The following is a 16146-nucleotide window of genomic DNA, read 5'->3' as shown; positions in this document are numbered from 1 at the left end:
CGGCAGGAACTTCACCAGACCACCACGACTTCTCAAATATGATGGCTAGTGGCTTGGCGACTTCATCTGCCAGTTCCCTCAGGACCCGCGGGTGTATCTCATCAGGTCCCACAGACTTGTGCACCTTCAGGTTCCTCATGTGGTCTCACACTTGATCTTAACCTACAATGGGCACTTCCCCATTTTCCCACTCCTCGCCTTTGCATTCTGCGTCATGGGCAGTGTGGCTGCAGTCCTCGCCAGTGAGGACTAAGGCAAAAAAGTCATTGAGTACCTCAGCTCTGTCTCTGTCCCGGGTAACCAGTTCTTGCGTTTCCTTCCAGAGAGGGCCCACAGTTTCCCTAGTCTTTCTTTTCTCACTGACATAGTTAAAGAAGGATTTTTTGTTTGTCTTGATATCCCTTGCCAGATTTACTTCTATCTGGGCTTTAGTTTGTCTAACCCGATCCCTGGCTGCTTGAACGATTCCTCTGTATACCTCCCAGGCTACCCACCCGTTTCCACTCCCTACAGGCCTCCTTTTTCCTTTTGGTCATGTCCAGGAGCTCCTTGTTCATCCATGCAGGCCTCCTGGCTTTTCTGCCTGCCTTCCTCTTTGTAGGGATGCATCGCTCCTGAGCTTGGAGGAAGTGGTCCTTGAATATTAACCAACTTTCTTGGACCCCTCTTCCCTCCAGTGCTTCATCCCATGGCACCATACCAAGCAGATTCTTCAAGAGGCCAAAGTCAGCTCTCCCAAAGTCAAGGGTGGTCAGCCTGCTGCGCACCTTCCTCGCTGCCTCGAGGATCTCAAACTCAACCATTTCATGGTCGCTACAGCCCAGGCTACCCTTGAGTTTGACACTGTCTACCAGCCCCTCCTTGTTGGTAAGAACAAGGTCCAAAGAAACACATGCAATCTTTAAATCCATGTATTATTGCATAAATTGCTTAGAAAATGACCCCTGGGTCTCTAATATACACACTCAGATACCAAAAGGAACACGACTTTACTTCTAATTTGGTGAGTTATTCATGTATCTCAAGAGGAGATTCACGAGCACATTGGTGAAGAGAATTGTTTTTTTTCTCATCATATCTTTAACATGCAAGTATTGATACATCAGGGAAACAGCATGGTGAACATTTGAAGTGTTGGCACCTATCATACACTTTGTACACATGCTGCGTGGTACAGCTTCGTACTCTTAGTTCTCTTATTCCTTGCACTCTCCATCTGGATGCTTTCAGATTAATTGTTGGAAAAGTCCTCTCTCTGGAGGACACCCTCCCACCACCACGGCCTGTTGCTGTTTCAGGTGTTCTGCACCTGCTCGTTCTCCCCTCACATCATTAGGAACCCAGTCCTTTGGCAATGATTAATTTAAACAGCATAAAACCTCTTTTCCACTAATGAAATACAATAAATAAATATAGTTATTCTTCCGTTACTGCAGTCTCTGACCATCTGAAAATATTTCACTCAGCTGACAGAAATGATGCAAAATTCCCATTTCCTTCAAGTAATAAAGGGAAAGGTTTTCTTTAATAAAATGAAAAGGGATAGCTGCCAGATGCAGTTTTGGAGACTACCGTCTACTGGAAACATGACACACAGCCCTTGAATCCAGAATTCTGCTCTGAAGATGCAGACAACTAGGCTAGAGGAGGATAGCATCACCACCGAACAGCTCTGGGAAATTCAGAGCAAATCACTTTCTCAACAAATACAAGCTTTACTTCTACTCAAAGACCAATGGTTAAGTCCAAAGATACTCATCATTTATGAAGTTTTCCCATGAAATCTGACTCTGTTTCACTTAGGGTGGAGTGCAGCTCCAATGCCCCAAAACTCCATGTGAACACGCAGTCAAAGCACGCCGTGGTCCCCCAGGGCTCAGACGCCCTGCTTGCCTCCTGCTAAAATCAGATCAGAGGGGCAGGGCTGGTGCATGCCCAGCTCTCATCAGGGCTCAGGGCATGCCACTGGTCCAGGAGGCACAGCCTCCTGTGAGCGTGTACCATCCCTGTCTGGAATAATAACCAGTGGTATTAGCTGGGGGAGCGATCTTCCAAAATACCAGGCTTTGGCCAAACTCTGTTCCCACTGAAGATACCAAAAACACTCCTGTTGATTACTGTGGCAAGAGTTAGGCCAGTGCCTTTTATTACTCCATCCTATGTGAGGAGTTTGAAATACTTCTTGTCATGCAGTCAAACAGAATAATTGTACCAGCATTTAAATCCGACTGGAAGGCATGACCAAATTCTTTTCTGGCTCATTTAACCTTCCTAATGCCAGAATTCATATGGAGGTTTCTACAGAGCCTATACAGGGCTGTGTCAAACACAATCCTTTCCCATACCATAGAGATTTTTTCCAGGATATATACTGAAGCAGATGAATTTAAAATTTAGTTTCAGTGAGCCACTGTGCAGGTAAAATGTAAGGGCTTAAAACCAGACATAGCAAGTAAGCACAGTCAGGAAGAATTTGTGTTTAAGTTTCCGTAAACATTTGGGGTTACGTTCTGTTTCCTTTCACCGAAAGGATTTCAAAATAGTGATTTCAAAATAAAGTACAGATGACTCTTCATATGGTTTCCACTCGCACCCTGATATGGATGCACAGGCAAAGTGCTTGTGCAACATAATGGTTAAAGGTGTTTAACAAAAATATAATAATGTATTTTGTATAAAAAAAAATAAAACTGCAGACCTATAAAGATGTTTGACACTTGTCCTCTAATGCTAAGCCTGACTGCACTTCCTAAAAAGATGATGAAAGGTGTGGAGTAACTGAGATTAAATGGCATTTCTCCTTCAAAAAGCTTAAAGGTATGGCCTGTAACTGGACTCTAACAACTCTGCACTGACAGCCGCTAATTCTGTAAATTCTGCCCCCACCAACATAGGCAAACAGCGCAACAGAACTCAGCAGCCTCATATTAACTGTCTTTTAAAGAAAAATTGTTCAACTATTCTCTTCACCCCTAATTTCCTTGAAATTACTTTGATGAGAACAAGGTGGCACATTTTTGTCTTGTGCCGAGATCGCTTAAAATGGGACATGGAAAAGAAAAACTGTGTATCCTGAGGGATATCACAGTATTTGCCTATAATAATTACAATAACTTTTACTGGTTTTTATGCTAAGATATCATATAAGTAGTACTACTGCTAAATTTTAGTTACTTAATTTTCATTTGTTACTATCTTAATTGTTACAGAGCATTCAGATTTGTAAAGTTATATCAAGGTGTATAACACAAAAACATGTTCAATATATGCCTTCAATAATTTCTTTGTTGTTTGAAAACTTCCAACTTACAGCAAAGCTGGCATTTTATGGCCTGCAGAGCTATAAATCATTTTTAAAATCATGATGATATTACTCAAAACAGATGTGAAAACATATGTTTGCCACAGTTGTATAAACCGCTTACTTGTCATACTTAATAAATGTTGATACTTTTATTTTAACTACATTCCTTCTTAATAACTTTGAAAATCTTTTCCACGGTAAATATATTTTGCCTGAGTAAAAGTAATGGCAGGTTTTGAAAAACAAAGCTGCTTCTGTACACACATTACAAGTATCTTTTTCGCTGAGCAACCCAGCACTGATCACCTTCTTCAGTGACTGTCCACATCTGACTACGAAAAACAGTCAACGTACTTGAGGTGCACCACAGCCCAAAATATTTATACACAAGAGAATACTACTACTATTAAGAACAAAGGATCTATATGGGAGTGAGACAAATCAGTGAGGAATAACAACGCTTGTATAGGGTGACAGAAAGGCCCAGCACACACAGGCTGGGGATTTTCAGAAGCAGAGTATTGACTCTTGTCCTACTGGCGCAGTCCATCAATTATAGGGTGCTCGTATCCCATAAAACAGAGATTCCTACAGGAACTGTAAGACAAGCTTGTCACACTGCCAAATGCAAAATCAGCTTGGAATTGTTGGATATACAATGTTGCTGGTGCTTTTAAAATGTCAGCATTTGTCCCACTATAATGTCGTCAAAAGGTTTCAGTTCTGGAGCCATGGGATTACTTGAAAACTATATCTTTACTTGATGAAAAGAAATAATTTCTCGGTTTTGTATTTTCAGAGAAAAACTTGACCTGTGTAGAGCAAGTAGAAAACCAAAAACATTATTCTGTCTTTAAAATGATAATTTTAAATGTCTCATGATTTCAAAGCACTTTTTTCTGATGTAGGTCAATCTCTGAACACTAACTCCATCCTAAAAAAATCTGTAGGCGCATGCAGAAGTAACACATGTATATTTCCCAGTATATAATCAATTGAAGAAGATAATACTATGCAAAAATGTAGACCAGGAAATGAATAAACCCATACAACTTTAATCTTAAGGTGAAGTATGGTACACAAAAAGTTAGCATCACATCTTTGTGATTTTGTACATGTCACAAGGAACGTTCATTGACCACAGGAGCCTGGGAATTGGGTTCACAGGTGGTGGGGTTTAAATTATTTTCATGCTTTTGGGGGTTTCTGAATTGTCTTTTCTGATCCTTAAACTGTACCTTCCTTCATCTGTCCTGAGTGACGACTGCTACTACCAATAACTACATGATTTGCATCTTTGAACCCCACAGGATACTGAATTGTTTCCCTGAAAAACGACTAAACACATGGCAAGAAACCATGCACAGTTCAACAAAATTAAAATCAACTACACTTTCAGATTTAGATTCAATACTCAACTATGCAATTATTACAGGAATGTGATTTTTAAATCTTAGGGATGGAGGTATGGTTGATAACTGTTTGGCCTCTGGTGTTGGTCTAAAAATGCCAACAGGAGTCAAGAGGGAAGGATTTAAGCATGATGATCCAGACAGAAAATTATCTCAGAATTGCACAAAAGGGCTCTTTTGGGGTTCACAAGGAAAGTGCTTAAATGCCTAGAGAAACCAGTGCATAGAAAACAGCTTCTGCTTTCAGGAGGAGAGAGAGTTGAGTACAAAAACATAAAATAAAGGAAGTTTCAGGCTCTTCCTACCCATAACTGGATCAGTCACAGACATCCAAGGAATAGAGCTGATCATACAAAATCATGAATCTGCTTAAATAATTTTATATAACTCTGGAACCACAGGGCACAAGGAGCCTCCAAATTCTCTTGAGTAGCTTATAAAATTGTCTATACCTGCCTTTTTAGTTTTCTCAGAAAATACATTTAATACAGAGAATGCAATCATTTACTCAGGCCTAAAGTGCGCGAGTTTGTTTTTTACGGATAACCTAAAATCACCCCAATCAAAACATAAATCAGTTTGTGTTTTCATTTATGGTAAAACGTTTCTATTTACAGTAGACTTATAAGTACATTTAGCTTATGTTGTCTCCTCTTCTTGCTTCTTTTTCTTTTCCCTCACATCTTTTTCACTCTGAAACTGTAATATCTCCCTCAGTATACACCTTTGCAGTATTTTTCCAGTATTCACTTACCTTCAGCTTTCTTTTATTTCTTTAACTATATCCCATCTTCTTTTTTTTGCAGGCACTCATTTTGTATGGTGTTTTCTGTACATACTGCCAGAATAAACCTCCCACCTATTAATATGATTTTTTTGTTGTTGTTGTTATATTTGCAAGGAAACAAAATGGCTTCTTCTTCTGCGATGTGCGGCCACGGATGCCACATGCTCTCTTGTCACTACACCACTTCCCCGGGGCTTACCTGCATGCACCAATGTATTCAGTTTCTCCAGCACTCAGCAATCACTGCAGGGAGAACTGAGCAGAGGAGGCTCTTCCCTGCCTACAGGACAATCACTGTAGGCCAAACATCACTTCTTCCCTTGCTGCCTCTCACTTATGAAGTAACGTAATATTATAAGACACAAAAAATGGCTTACTTCCCTCACCTACATACCAGCATTAGAGTAGTCTGCACACACACACCCCGGAGGCAAAGAAACAGTACCATGTGACTAATCAAATATTTGCTAGGAACTTCATAAATAATTGAGTCAAAAGACCGGCGAAATATTAGCCCCATACTATATAAACACAGAGAAGCAAAGATCTGATTGTTTACACTTCCTAAGAAGAACGCCATGTAAATTCACTGGATATATTATTCATTGCAATTAGGTACTTAGCTCTCAAATTTATCATATTACGCAATTGCATATGCAGAATAATAGAAAAAGGAATAAAACTCATAATAAGTGTAATTAAATGCCTGAGATGGAAAACAGGCTGTAATCCTACCTTTATCCTTTTGTATTTTTTTTAGGTTGGTCCCAGTTTCTTGATCAATGAGTTCTCCTTCCCTGCTGTTGGTCAGCATAGCTAAAAAAATCAGAGTGCACAGCTATATAACACTGTCAAGTAAAAAAAAAGTCAGAATAGAGGAAAATATTAAATTATATTTCCTCTTTGTCAATATGTTGGTATTTTAACATTTATTTATATTATATAAGTTCTAAAGCAATTGACCATTTTTATCACCCATAATCAACCATTTCACTGTCCCAGTTCAGCACTTAAAGCCAAGTAAAATATGCAGCAAAGGCAAATTTTCTTAAGATGATTAAACAAAGATACCCAAATTACTGCTGAGATGAATGTGATTTCTTATGAAATGTTCAAATTAAATAATTAGAAAAGTACTTCACAGAAATCATTTGGGGGAAAAAAACATTTAAGGATTTAAGTATTAGTAATTATCTATAAAGCAGCAAACTTAATAAAAAATACAGATAGACAGAGAGTAACCCAAATTCATAGACGACAGCAGAAAAACAATACTCTGTAGTGTTGAAATAAATTCTTTGCTTAACACCTGCAAGATCAGTGAGAGGTGTTACGTTTATGATTTCAGGATGCCTATTTTCTTTGTTCTTATTTAATTAAACCATTTCCTTCTCTGCAATTAACTTATCACAGAATTTAAAGTTATTCCAGTGAGGACACTTATTAAAAATGTCATTGCCATATTTTAGGGAAAGCTTTTTTTTTTTTAAATAGCTGAAGTAAAAATATATCTGTATTTATATAGATACAAAGAATATATATCTTTACAACGGTAAGCATTAGACTTCAACACAGAGAAACGTTTGATTCAACATAAATAAAACCTAGTTTTCTGTAAAAATCCTTCGGCACCATTTCTGCAGGGCAGAGGCTTGCAGTGTGTGCTACTATTATTAATCAAACAAGTTACAGTAGCTTTCAAAAGCCACAGTGAGGACAAAATTCCCTCTTTCACTGTTGCTACAGGAAGTTCCATTTCTTCTCCTGTATATTTTCTAGCCCTATTTTACATATGAAAAAGCGGAGGGGAATCTACTTGCTAGTCTCTGCCCTGTGTGTGCATATGTTTAGGCAAAGTAGTTCAAGTTCCACTGCCTAGTTTGTGTACAGCCAACTGTGCTGTGCAGTGCCATGGTGCTGCTGCAAGGACCAGAGTCCAAACTGCAAGATCCCAGCAAGCAGCTGAGTAGTTATATGATGGGAGTGAAGTCTATGCTGACTTACATGGACTGCACTGTTTTTGCAGTTTAAAACTAGCTCAGCAATGCCTGCATAGGCTCCAGTCACTGTGAAGACAACAGTGTTGACATACACTGACGTGAAGAGATGTTAATTGACTTGCCCTAGATCCCTCTTGGAAGCACCAAGAATAGGATCTAAACTTTCTCTAGACTGAATTAGCATTTTAAACACAAGATCGATAACGCACAGACTGTGAAAGCTGTGGTGGAAAGCCCAAAAACATAAAAAAGCCCTCAGCCTCATGCCGATGAGGAAATGCGTGGGCATGAGGAGGTTTTTGGGATGGAAAAGCCATCATCTAACCTGTGACTTTTCTGACATACATAAAAAGAAAAAGATATCTTACTATTTTTCAATTCCAGGTGCCTTCAGAGGCACTTTCTTACTGCAGCATGCAAGAGAAATTGGTCATACCAGAGAAGGGGGAATATCTTCTGTGCATGGACGGATACTGACATAGAATGATTCTGAGGGCCTGGGCATAGCGATGAAACAAACTATATTGATGAACTTTCTGTTTTTTTTTTTTGTTTTGTTTTGTTTTGTTTTTTGTTTGTTTTGTTTTTGGTTTTGTTTTTGTTTTTGTTTTTTTTTGCAAGCGAGCACTTCCCTGCGTTTCCCAGCAAAGAAATATTTCCGTTAACAAACTTCTAAAACTCTTGAGCTCAGTAACTGTGAAGGGGTGTGAGGCTTCCGAGCACTAACCAATTCTGTCTGGTGTGTTATCCAATTGGGATGGCGAGCTGGACACGCTGCTGCTCTGATGGGAGGAAGCGTGGCTCCCAGGCCGCTGACTGTCTTCTAGAGACGGAGCTGGAGAAGGGCTGTCTTGAATCCTTTCCTTGAAACAGAAATAAAACAAGGTCTGTGCAATTTGATTCATGAACTTCACTGAAGTTCAATGAAAAAATGAAGTTGGCTAAAACAGCAATAACAAATGGTCTTTCCGAGATAAATAGTGAACACAATTCACATTGAAAGAGCAATGTAGTCTTCTATAGCCAAAAAGAGTGTAGCTTTCTACATGCAACGTATCTGGGCATAGTTTTTCATCCTTTGTGTTATGAAATAGCATTTGCCACCTTTTTTTTTTCTTGGCAACTTCTTATTTTCTACCTTTTTGACATATAGGAACATAGAGAATGGCCTTTCATGCTGTTTTCACACAATACTTTTAATCTAGGGGTAGTAAAATTGACACATATGAGTCACATTTCAAATAAACAATTCACATTTGGACTAAGCAGTCACTAAATGCAGTCAAATTTGTAAACTCACTAGAATTTGTACCTGAATAATTTGCAGCAATATCTTCTCAGGGTAGCGCCCAGAGAAATTTTAAAAGCTGCGGCACTGGTAAGAACTTCACTTTTGCATGAAAAGCACCACTGGCTAACAAAAAAAAAACCAAACGTGCTATGTGCTTGCAAATTCTTATGTGGATATTTGCACTTTGATATTAACCTTAATTCAAATATACATAGTACTTTAGGCAAGGAGAAAATAAAGGATAAGAAATTATAAAAATTTAGCAAAATGAAATTCTGTAGATTGCCTGAAGATGCCGTGGAGTTTTCATAAGTAAAAATCTTTAGGAATGGGCTAGACAAGCATGGCATAAGTAATAATTCATCCAGTCTTGAGGAAGGCTGGAGATTATATGACCACTTGAGATCCCTTCCAACCCAGTGATTCCACATGTGTAATTTTTCTGAATTAATTCACAATTCCAGTAACCTTCGTTCCCGTTTCCAGGACCAGGAAGAAATTAGTACCTTCTAAAATGGACAGATCATGGCCTGAGATACTCTAGAAATTCTTATCTTAAAAACCTGCATCGTCTATGTTTTAAATCCTCTACTACAAATTCTTGAAAGTGTAGTTCCAATGGAGAGACACTAACAAGGAGATGCTCGAATTTTCAGAATTTCAGAAACTGCATCTTTGGAGTTGCCCTCATCCCTGGCAATCAGCGGTTCCCTGTGGAAACTCAGAACTAAAATATTACTTTCTTTTTTTTAAAAAGGCAGACCTTCTTGCCCCCACCTCATTAAAAATCACAATTACAGTGTAATCTGGGGAAGTTGTCTCAAGGGAAGTTCACAATTTTTCTGCCTTTTTAACCTGTTCTAACCTATTCTCAAAGATTTTTCATTAAGAGCATGCAATCTGGCTACTTGGTGGCAATTTACCATGTGCTTTTGGAAAATAAACTGCAGATTTTGCTAGACAGTATCCCCAATCAATAATATAGCTCTAGGAAGAGAATGGTAGATTCTAATAGTTTTTCCATTACAAAGAGCTAGCATAATAGCTTTTGTTCATAACCTAGTGAGGCAATTCATTAATAACACTGGCAATAAGATTGACATTTCAAGAACATTCTGTTATCCATTGAAACCATCTCTCTAAACCACATTCATCTTCACGTTCACAGATACTTTTGAGAATGATGCAAAGGGAATGTGAAGTTGGTCCTCGTAATAGCAAGGGGTGGCATTTGCCTATTCCAATCACACCAGCTAAAAATATAGCATTGAATGTGTTTTTTAATAGGATAGTTATTGTACATTAAATAACAACTGAGCGCCAAAATCGTGTAGCAGATGTGTATCTATTACACAACTGTTAATCCTCAATGGATCTGTTTTCACTAATTATCTGTTATTTAATGAACGTACAATAACTAGTAAATCTTAAAGGGAGACTTTTAATTGCAGTATGTTTGAATGCTTATTAAAAATGTTTAGTAAGTTTCAAAAGATATGAATCTATTATTTTCAGTCACAAGTTGTTAAAATTTTGAAAACTGAATGGTTTTAAACAAACAAATTAAAAGTCTTAAAGCCTCCTGTATTTTCTTCTTCTCTGTCTCCAAAAGAGTGGGTTTAGAGGTCGCTGAGATGTGAGGAAGAGTAAGAGTTATGACTTACTCTGTGGATGGGTTGCTTATTAAGTTACTTTTAAAAGTCACATTCTTACCCCAAGAAGTATTCTGCTAAAGAAATGATGAATCGTATACATGCAATCCTGAGCTTACAAATACCATGTGTCTTTCTTGTGCAAATAATAACTTTCAAATAGGTTACTGGTAACAGGCTACAACTCCAACTGTAATTTTATTTGCCCTTTTAACAATCCTCTTTGGCACTTTTTCCTCTCTTTTTACCACAAAGAATACGCAATTTACAATTAAGATATCATTTTGAAATGATTATTTTTACAGAAGAGTACATAGCTTAAGTAAATTTCATTGCCTGTTGCAACCATGAAAATGAATAGCCAAGGAGAGGACATACCAACTGTTCTGCAAAAAAACCTATGAACAAATATGACTATGAATTAACACTTAGATATCACACAAACAGCCATATATGTCATCTTAAAAGGGAGTTATTTGAGTAATTCAAAAGCTGATGATTTGGAAAAGCAAAGTATTCGAGTTTCCCATTATCTCTTGCTATAAAATAATCTCTGCTTCAAGTAATTTGCCTTCAAACTCAGGGTCTTGGTTTGAAATGTTCAGGCAGAAATAAAAGTGTCAAATAATAATGTCATTCTTAATCACACAGTGAATCACTTTCTAAGAGAATTAGTTGATTATGTCATCTAACATCTTACCAGTTACAAAAATTTACATATACAGGGAAAATACACTTTTCCCTATAAGTAACAAAGGAGCTGAAATTTTCTCTGCATCATACGTACTAAAAATGAGGATAGAATATCATCAAGTAAGACTGCATATGGATGAAGAAATTGTCTATTTCTAAATGTTTGTGTGGAAATGTAATGCTGAAGTTCCCCTACCATAATGAATAACACTATGAACAGACTCTTTTTTTGCAAGTAAACAGATCCATTTTTCAGTCCTGTAATCAGTATGCATCTATTTAGCTACTTAACAGCAATGTGCTCTGGTTCATTAGGTAGCTACTGTTGTGTCTCAGCCTAGTTAAAATTTCACAGCAAGTTAATCTATTTTATTACAAATGAGAACACAAGTGATAATGTCCTCACCATTTTCCAAACACAGGGTTAACAGTATTTGTAACAAATCAATGAGGGCATTTAAATAGGAAAATTGCAAATCTAAAACCTTAACATTTTTTTACACACTGATGACTTCATTTTATGTCATCTATGTATTTTACAACCTTGATGCTTTTCATATATTTTATTTTTTCTCCTCTTGAAAATAGCTCAGTTCCCACCAGCACACTGCTGTGCAGCCTGGTTCTATACGAGATACGCTCACGGTAACAGAAGCATTTCTAAATAAAGTCGTATTTTCTCCATTTGTATTTCATAAATTTGCAAGATTCATATTCCAGGCTATAATGTAATTCATTATATATATAAAATTTACAGATTGTGAGAATTTTATGAAAAATGAAAACATTTCTCAAAATCTCACCTATTTATCTAACTATAGTACCCACTTTATCTTTTCTCTTCCCTTTACAGAGCTGTAACATAAATTCTCAAAAAAGACTTTTGCAGTATTTAATCCTTTTGAAGGGTAATATATTTCTGTCTCACTACAGATCAGCATCTTGCTTTGGCTCAGAAAATGTAGCTACAAAGCTTGACATTGTTAATTTTATTTGTGATTTAGGTTAAGGGCACTGAAGTCATCAACTCATCCAATTTCCAGATACATCCTTGATTTCACCTTAATATCCCTTTTCTATCCCCTGTGAGGTAGTATTCCACACAAATAATATGAAACATTACGTAACAGTCGCATCCACACTGGTTTTATTTGAAATATATATGAACAGCTTACCTATTTTTGACATAATCATCTTGACCTTAATTCCTTACCTCTGATTTTTTTATAGTATTGATCTTCATTTTGTGTCAAGAGTTTAGAGAAATGATGCTGCTGGATTTTCCTTTATTTCTCTTTATTCTTAGTTCTAATCTAGCTGTAATTACTCTTCCAAATGTTAATCTATTAATGAGTTCCTAGAGGATTTAATGGCATTTCACTGCTGACAAGCAGGTTTTGGAAGTTTGTCTGAGTCCTGGATATTTTATTCAGACATTTATCTTGATATTTCATATTTAATTGAGGTACTGCTTCTGTACTCTACAGGGCTCTGCGGTGGCAGGAGACCTGGAATTCATCAGACCTTGCTAATAAAACCAAGAAGAAGGAAAAATAGGGATTCTGCTCTCTTTAAGTCTAGACTAGAGTTTTCAACTATTGCAGGAAAGATTCAGAGCTGATGACCACGTTGGAAAAAAGGAGTTCATCGGCGATGGCAGAATAAATTTTCCAACATTAATTTGCACACTAGTTCCCCACTGGAATGTTTACTGTGCCGCACCTCGATCTCCCAGTGCTTGCCAAATCACCATTCAGATTCTCAAAATGGATTACACGATTAAAAAACATCTAGAAATCAGTCTTATTTCTCTGGAGGGGTCTGCGAAGTCAGGAGCAGTCAGCCAGTAGACTGGCTGCAGACCTCCCCTCCTATCCAAAACTACCACAATTTCATGCCTGTGATATCACTGGTCCTATCTCCCTGGCCAAATTCCATCCTCAACAAGACAGAAAAATAAGAAAAGTTAACACAATTTCAGTTAGCAAAGAATTGAATTGCTAATGTGGTATTTTTTTTAGTTAATACTAACATATATTTCTTTCCAGCTGACCTTAGATGATACTAATACTATTTAAATTCTAATAACAAGTACATTTTTAATAGTGTTCTAAAGTTTACAGTCCTTATTCTAATGCATTACTGAGAAAAGCAACACATAATTGGCCTTTAGGCTTTTCAAAGAAAAAGAATAATCCTGACACAGTAAGCAGGAGCTGTGCTAAATCTCAAATGATGCTGGACAGTGGCCGATAAGAAATTCGATGGTTAAAGTTACTGTTTCCGGGCAAGAGAACACTGGATAGGTTTATATTTTGAATCATCTCAGTCCTCTCACACGCAGATTAAGATGACTTGTTGGTCTTCTGAGCTACTTAAAATATCTCCAATTGCTGTAAGAACTGGAGATGAACAAGGTAAACAGCTGGTCTAAAAACTAAGACACGATCTGTATGTCTGAAAGCCAGCTGGATCCCATTCATCTTTTGCAGTGTATCGGGAAGTCATTCACCTAAAATATGTACTTTGCCAGTTAAAATGCAATTTTTTTCACTGTGTACATATAGTTGTTTCAGTTGTAGTCAACTGGCAATTATTTTCCGACTAAATTTAAGAAATCATAAAAACTCTCCTATGTTTACTGATTTTTAATACCAGATGTTCACATGCTAACTCCATTACCTTGTGACTACTTCCTATCAATTCATTAATTGCCAGCTGCTCAGCCAAACAGAAAACTGCAGCTAATCAGATGGCATTGGTAAACAGCCAAACAAAAGCTTCCTTCTTCACCATTTCTTAAATAGCAGTCACTGTGAGAACTATGGCACCCTTCATTCACATATAAAGATTTTACCTTTACATTTTACTTTGAATCTGAAAGTGTAATGTTGACTAAAATTGGGAGGTGTCTGCAGTGGAAACTTTCTACCTGTATCCCTCCTATGAAGTGTTTCACCCAGTGCTGCTACCAAATGAAAGAAAGGCACTCCCAGAACTAATGATGATAATGCTATATCTAATCTACATTATAGCTATATTAGTTATTAAGTACAAATGCAAATGACTAAGCCAATACTAAGAAGACCTGAGCCATAACTAAAAGCTAGTATGTGCTTGGCCTACCAATATTCCCTTGCAAGCTTTGCAGAAAAGAGATGTACCTGCGTCTTACGGTACTTCTTTCCACTTGCAAGTTTAAAGTAAGTAATTACTGCTTATTCTTTAACCGAGCAACCAGGTGTCTCGGTGTTAACAAGCAAGGCATCCTTGGCATTGCAGGGAGAGGGATATGCCTCCCTTCAAAGGAGGAGAGATGAGAAGGGTATTTCATGCAATTTTTAGAGACCTGAACATCTCCCAACATAGTAGTTTCTCCGTATCAGTGAATAAAAAGATACAAACCTGCAAACTCATTGCTCCTTTGCTACATATACAGCCACAAAAATTAGCCTTGTAAGAAGGAAGCTTAAACAACTCTGTCTCACATGTCACTCCCCCAACATATTCTAGCATGCATTCCAGCAATAAGCTACCAGCAATGAACACGTGCTATGAAATGGGATGGAATAAATCTAATAATGAGAAAAATAACATAAATTTTATGGAAATTTTATTTTACAAATGTTGTAATATTCTGACAGCAATTCAGAATGAATTGAATACACAGAGATATATGAAATTAAGTATGTTATAAATTCTATAACGAGAAATTTTATTATACTGAGAAGAATTCTTTCAGAGTATTCTGAGATGGCCACATTTTTCTGGCTGTCAGGTAAATATTATGAATGTGAGTTGTACAGCACACAGAAAATAGCACCTCTCAGCAATAATTACACAGCCCATCTGTATTCTCTTTAGGGAATTTAAAATCGTGTCATATACATCCTTTACAAATGCTTTAACAATCCCACAAAATCAGGAGAAGAACAGCAGGCAAAGAAAAGGAGACTCAGAAATCTCTCCTGCATGTCTAGATCACACTGCGCAACTAATGCTTTGTTCTGTTTATCAGTAGATCAAAATATTCAGATGGAAATTGTGTAGGGTTGATGTGAAGTACAAGATTTTAGTCTCCCTACCAAAACAAACCATAGCATTTAACTTAAAATCTCCTCTGGGGGTGGGGAGAAATTGATATGTTTCTAAAGTACATTGGGGGTGAAATTCTGAAAGAAATATTATTTCAAATACAAAAGTAAAAATGCTTTATTTTGAGGGATTTTTGGAAAGCATTTCTATTACATTTTAACGTTTTTTTTTTCCTCTGAGTTTTCTAGCTGCATTCAACAAATGTGCCATTTATTCCTAACGTAGACCTAGATAAGAGCAAAAATAAGAGAAAAGTAGGAATACAGCAAGCATGAGGGAATGATGACAAGAAAAATGGACAGCAGGAAACCAATTTGCAGAAATACTCCTACTCAGGAGAAGCACATCTCTCAGTGGCTCAGAAGAGGTTGTTAGAGAGCCAGAAGGAAAGGGAGAAAGAACGATTAGAAGGAGGAGAGATGGGGGAGGAAGGGTGAGGCATGAGCAAGAAGAGCAACGAAAGTTCAAAAGATGTGCGGTGAATAGAATAAGAAGCACGGAAAAAGTGGCAGAAAAGGGTGAAAGAGCCTCTCAAATCTCTGCAATAAGATTTTTGCCTCATTACTCTACTGTCATTTTGCTATCTAACACAAAAGGGAGCAGCTTATGGCCCCTGGTTTGGATTCGGTTCCCACAATTTCAAGCCCATCCTAACCACAGCATCTCCCACCAACCTGTTTCAAAGAAGATCTGGGAAAGTGGTCTTTCAGTGAATACACAAAGATTCGTGTAGTCATAGCTCCAGAAACTTGGCTTTTGCCAGCCCTCCTTATACTTTCCTAGCTCCAAACCTCCCCCTGCCCCCTCCCTGCCTTCTGGCTGAAATTGTGTAAGCTAGTATGTTTTTAGTCATATAAGCCCCTTCTGGCTCAATGTGCATAAATCGAGACTTTAGGCTTGATGACACTACCC

The 16146-nt window shown here is 37.5% G+C and overlaps 1 protein-coding gene across 1 annotated transcript in view; it reads right to left on the bottom strand.

Moving 5' to 3' along the window:
- Positions 1-16146, bottom strand: part of DACH2 (dachshund family transcription factor 2) — a gene marked incomplete at its 5' end in the record, with an annotated part of 324122 nt that overhangs the window by 50556 nt on the left and 257420 nt on the right. The window contains one exon of the mRNA XM_082488049.1: positions 8231-8366. Coding sequence (XP_082344175.1) covers positions 8231-8366 — 136 coding nt within the window. The remainder of the gene's footprint in view (positions 1-8230; positions 8367-16146) is intronic.

Source organism: Vanellus vanellus (assembly GCF_965231255.1).
Source record: "Vanellus vanellus genome assembly, chromosome: 10".
In the NCBI taxonomy this organism is placed as follows: domain Eukaryota; kingdom Metazoa; phylum Chordata; class Aves; order Charadriiformes; family Charadriidae; genus Vanellus; species Vanellus vanellus.
This window is presented reverse-complemented; position numbering and strand designations above follow the sequence as displayed.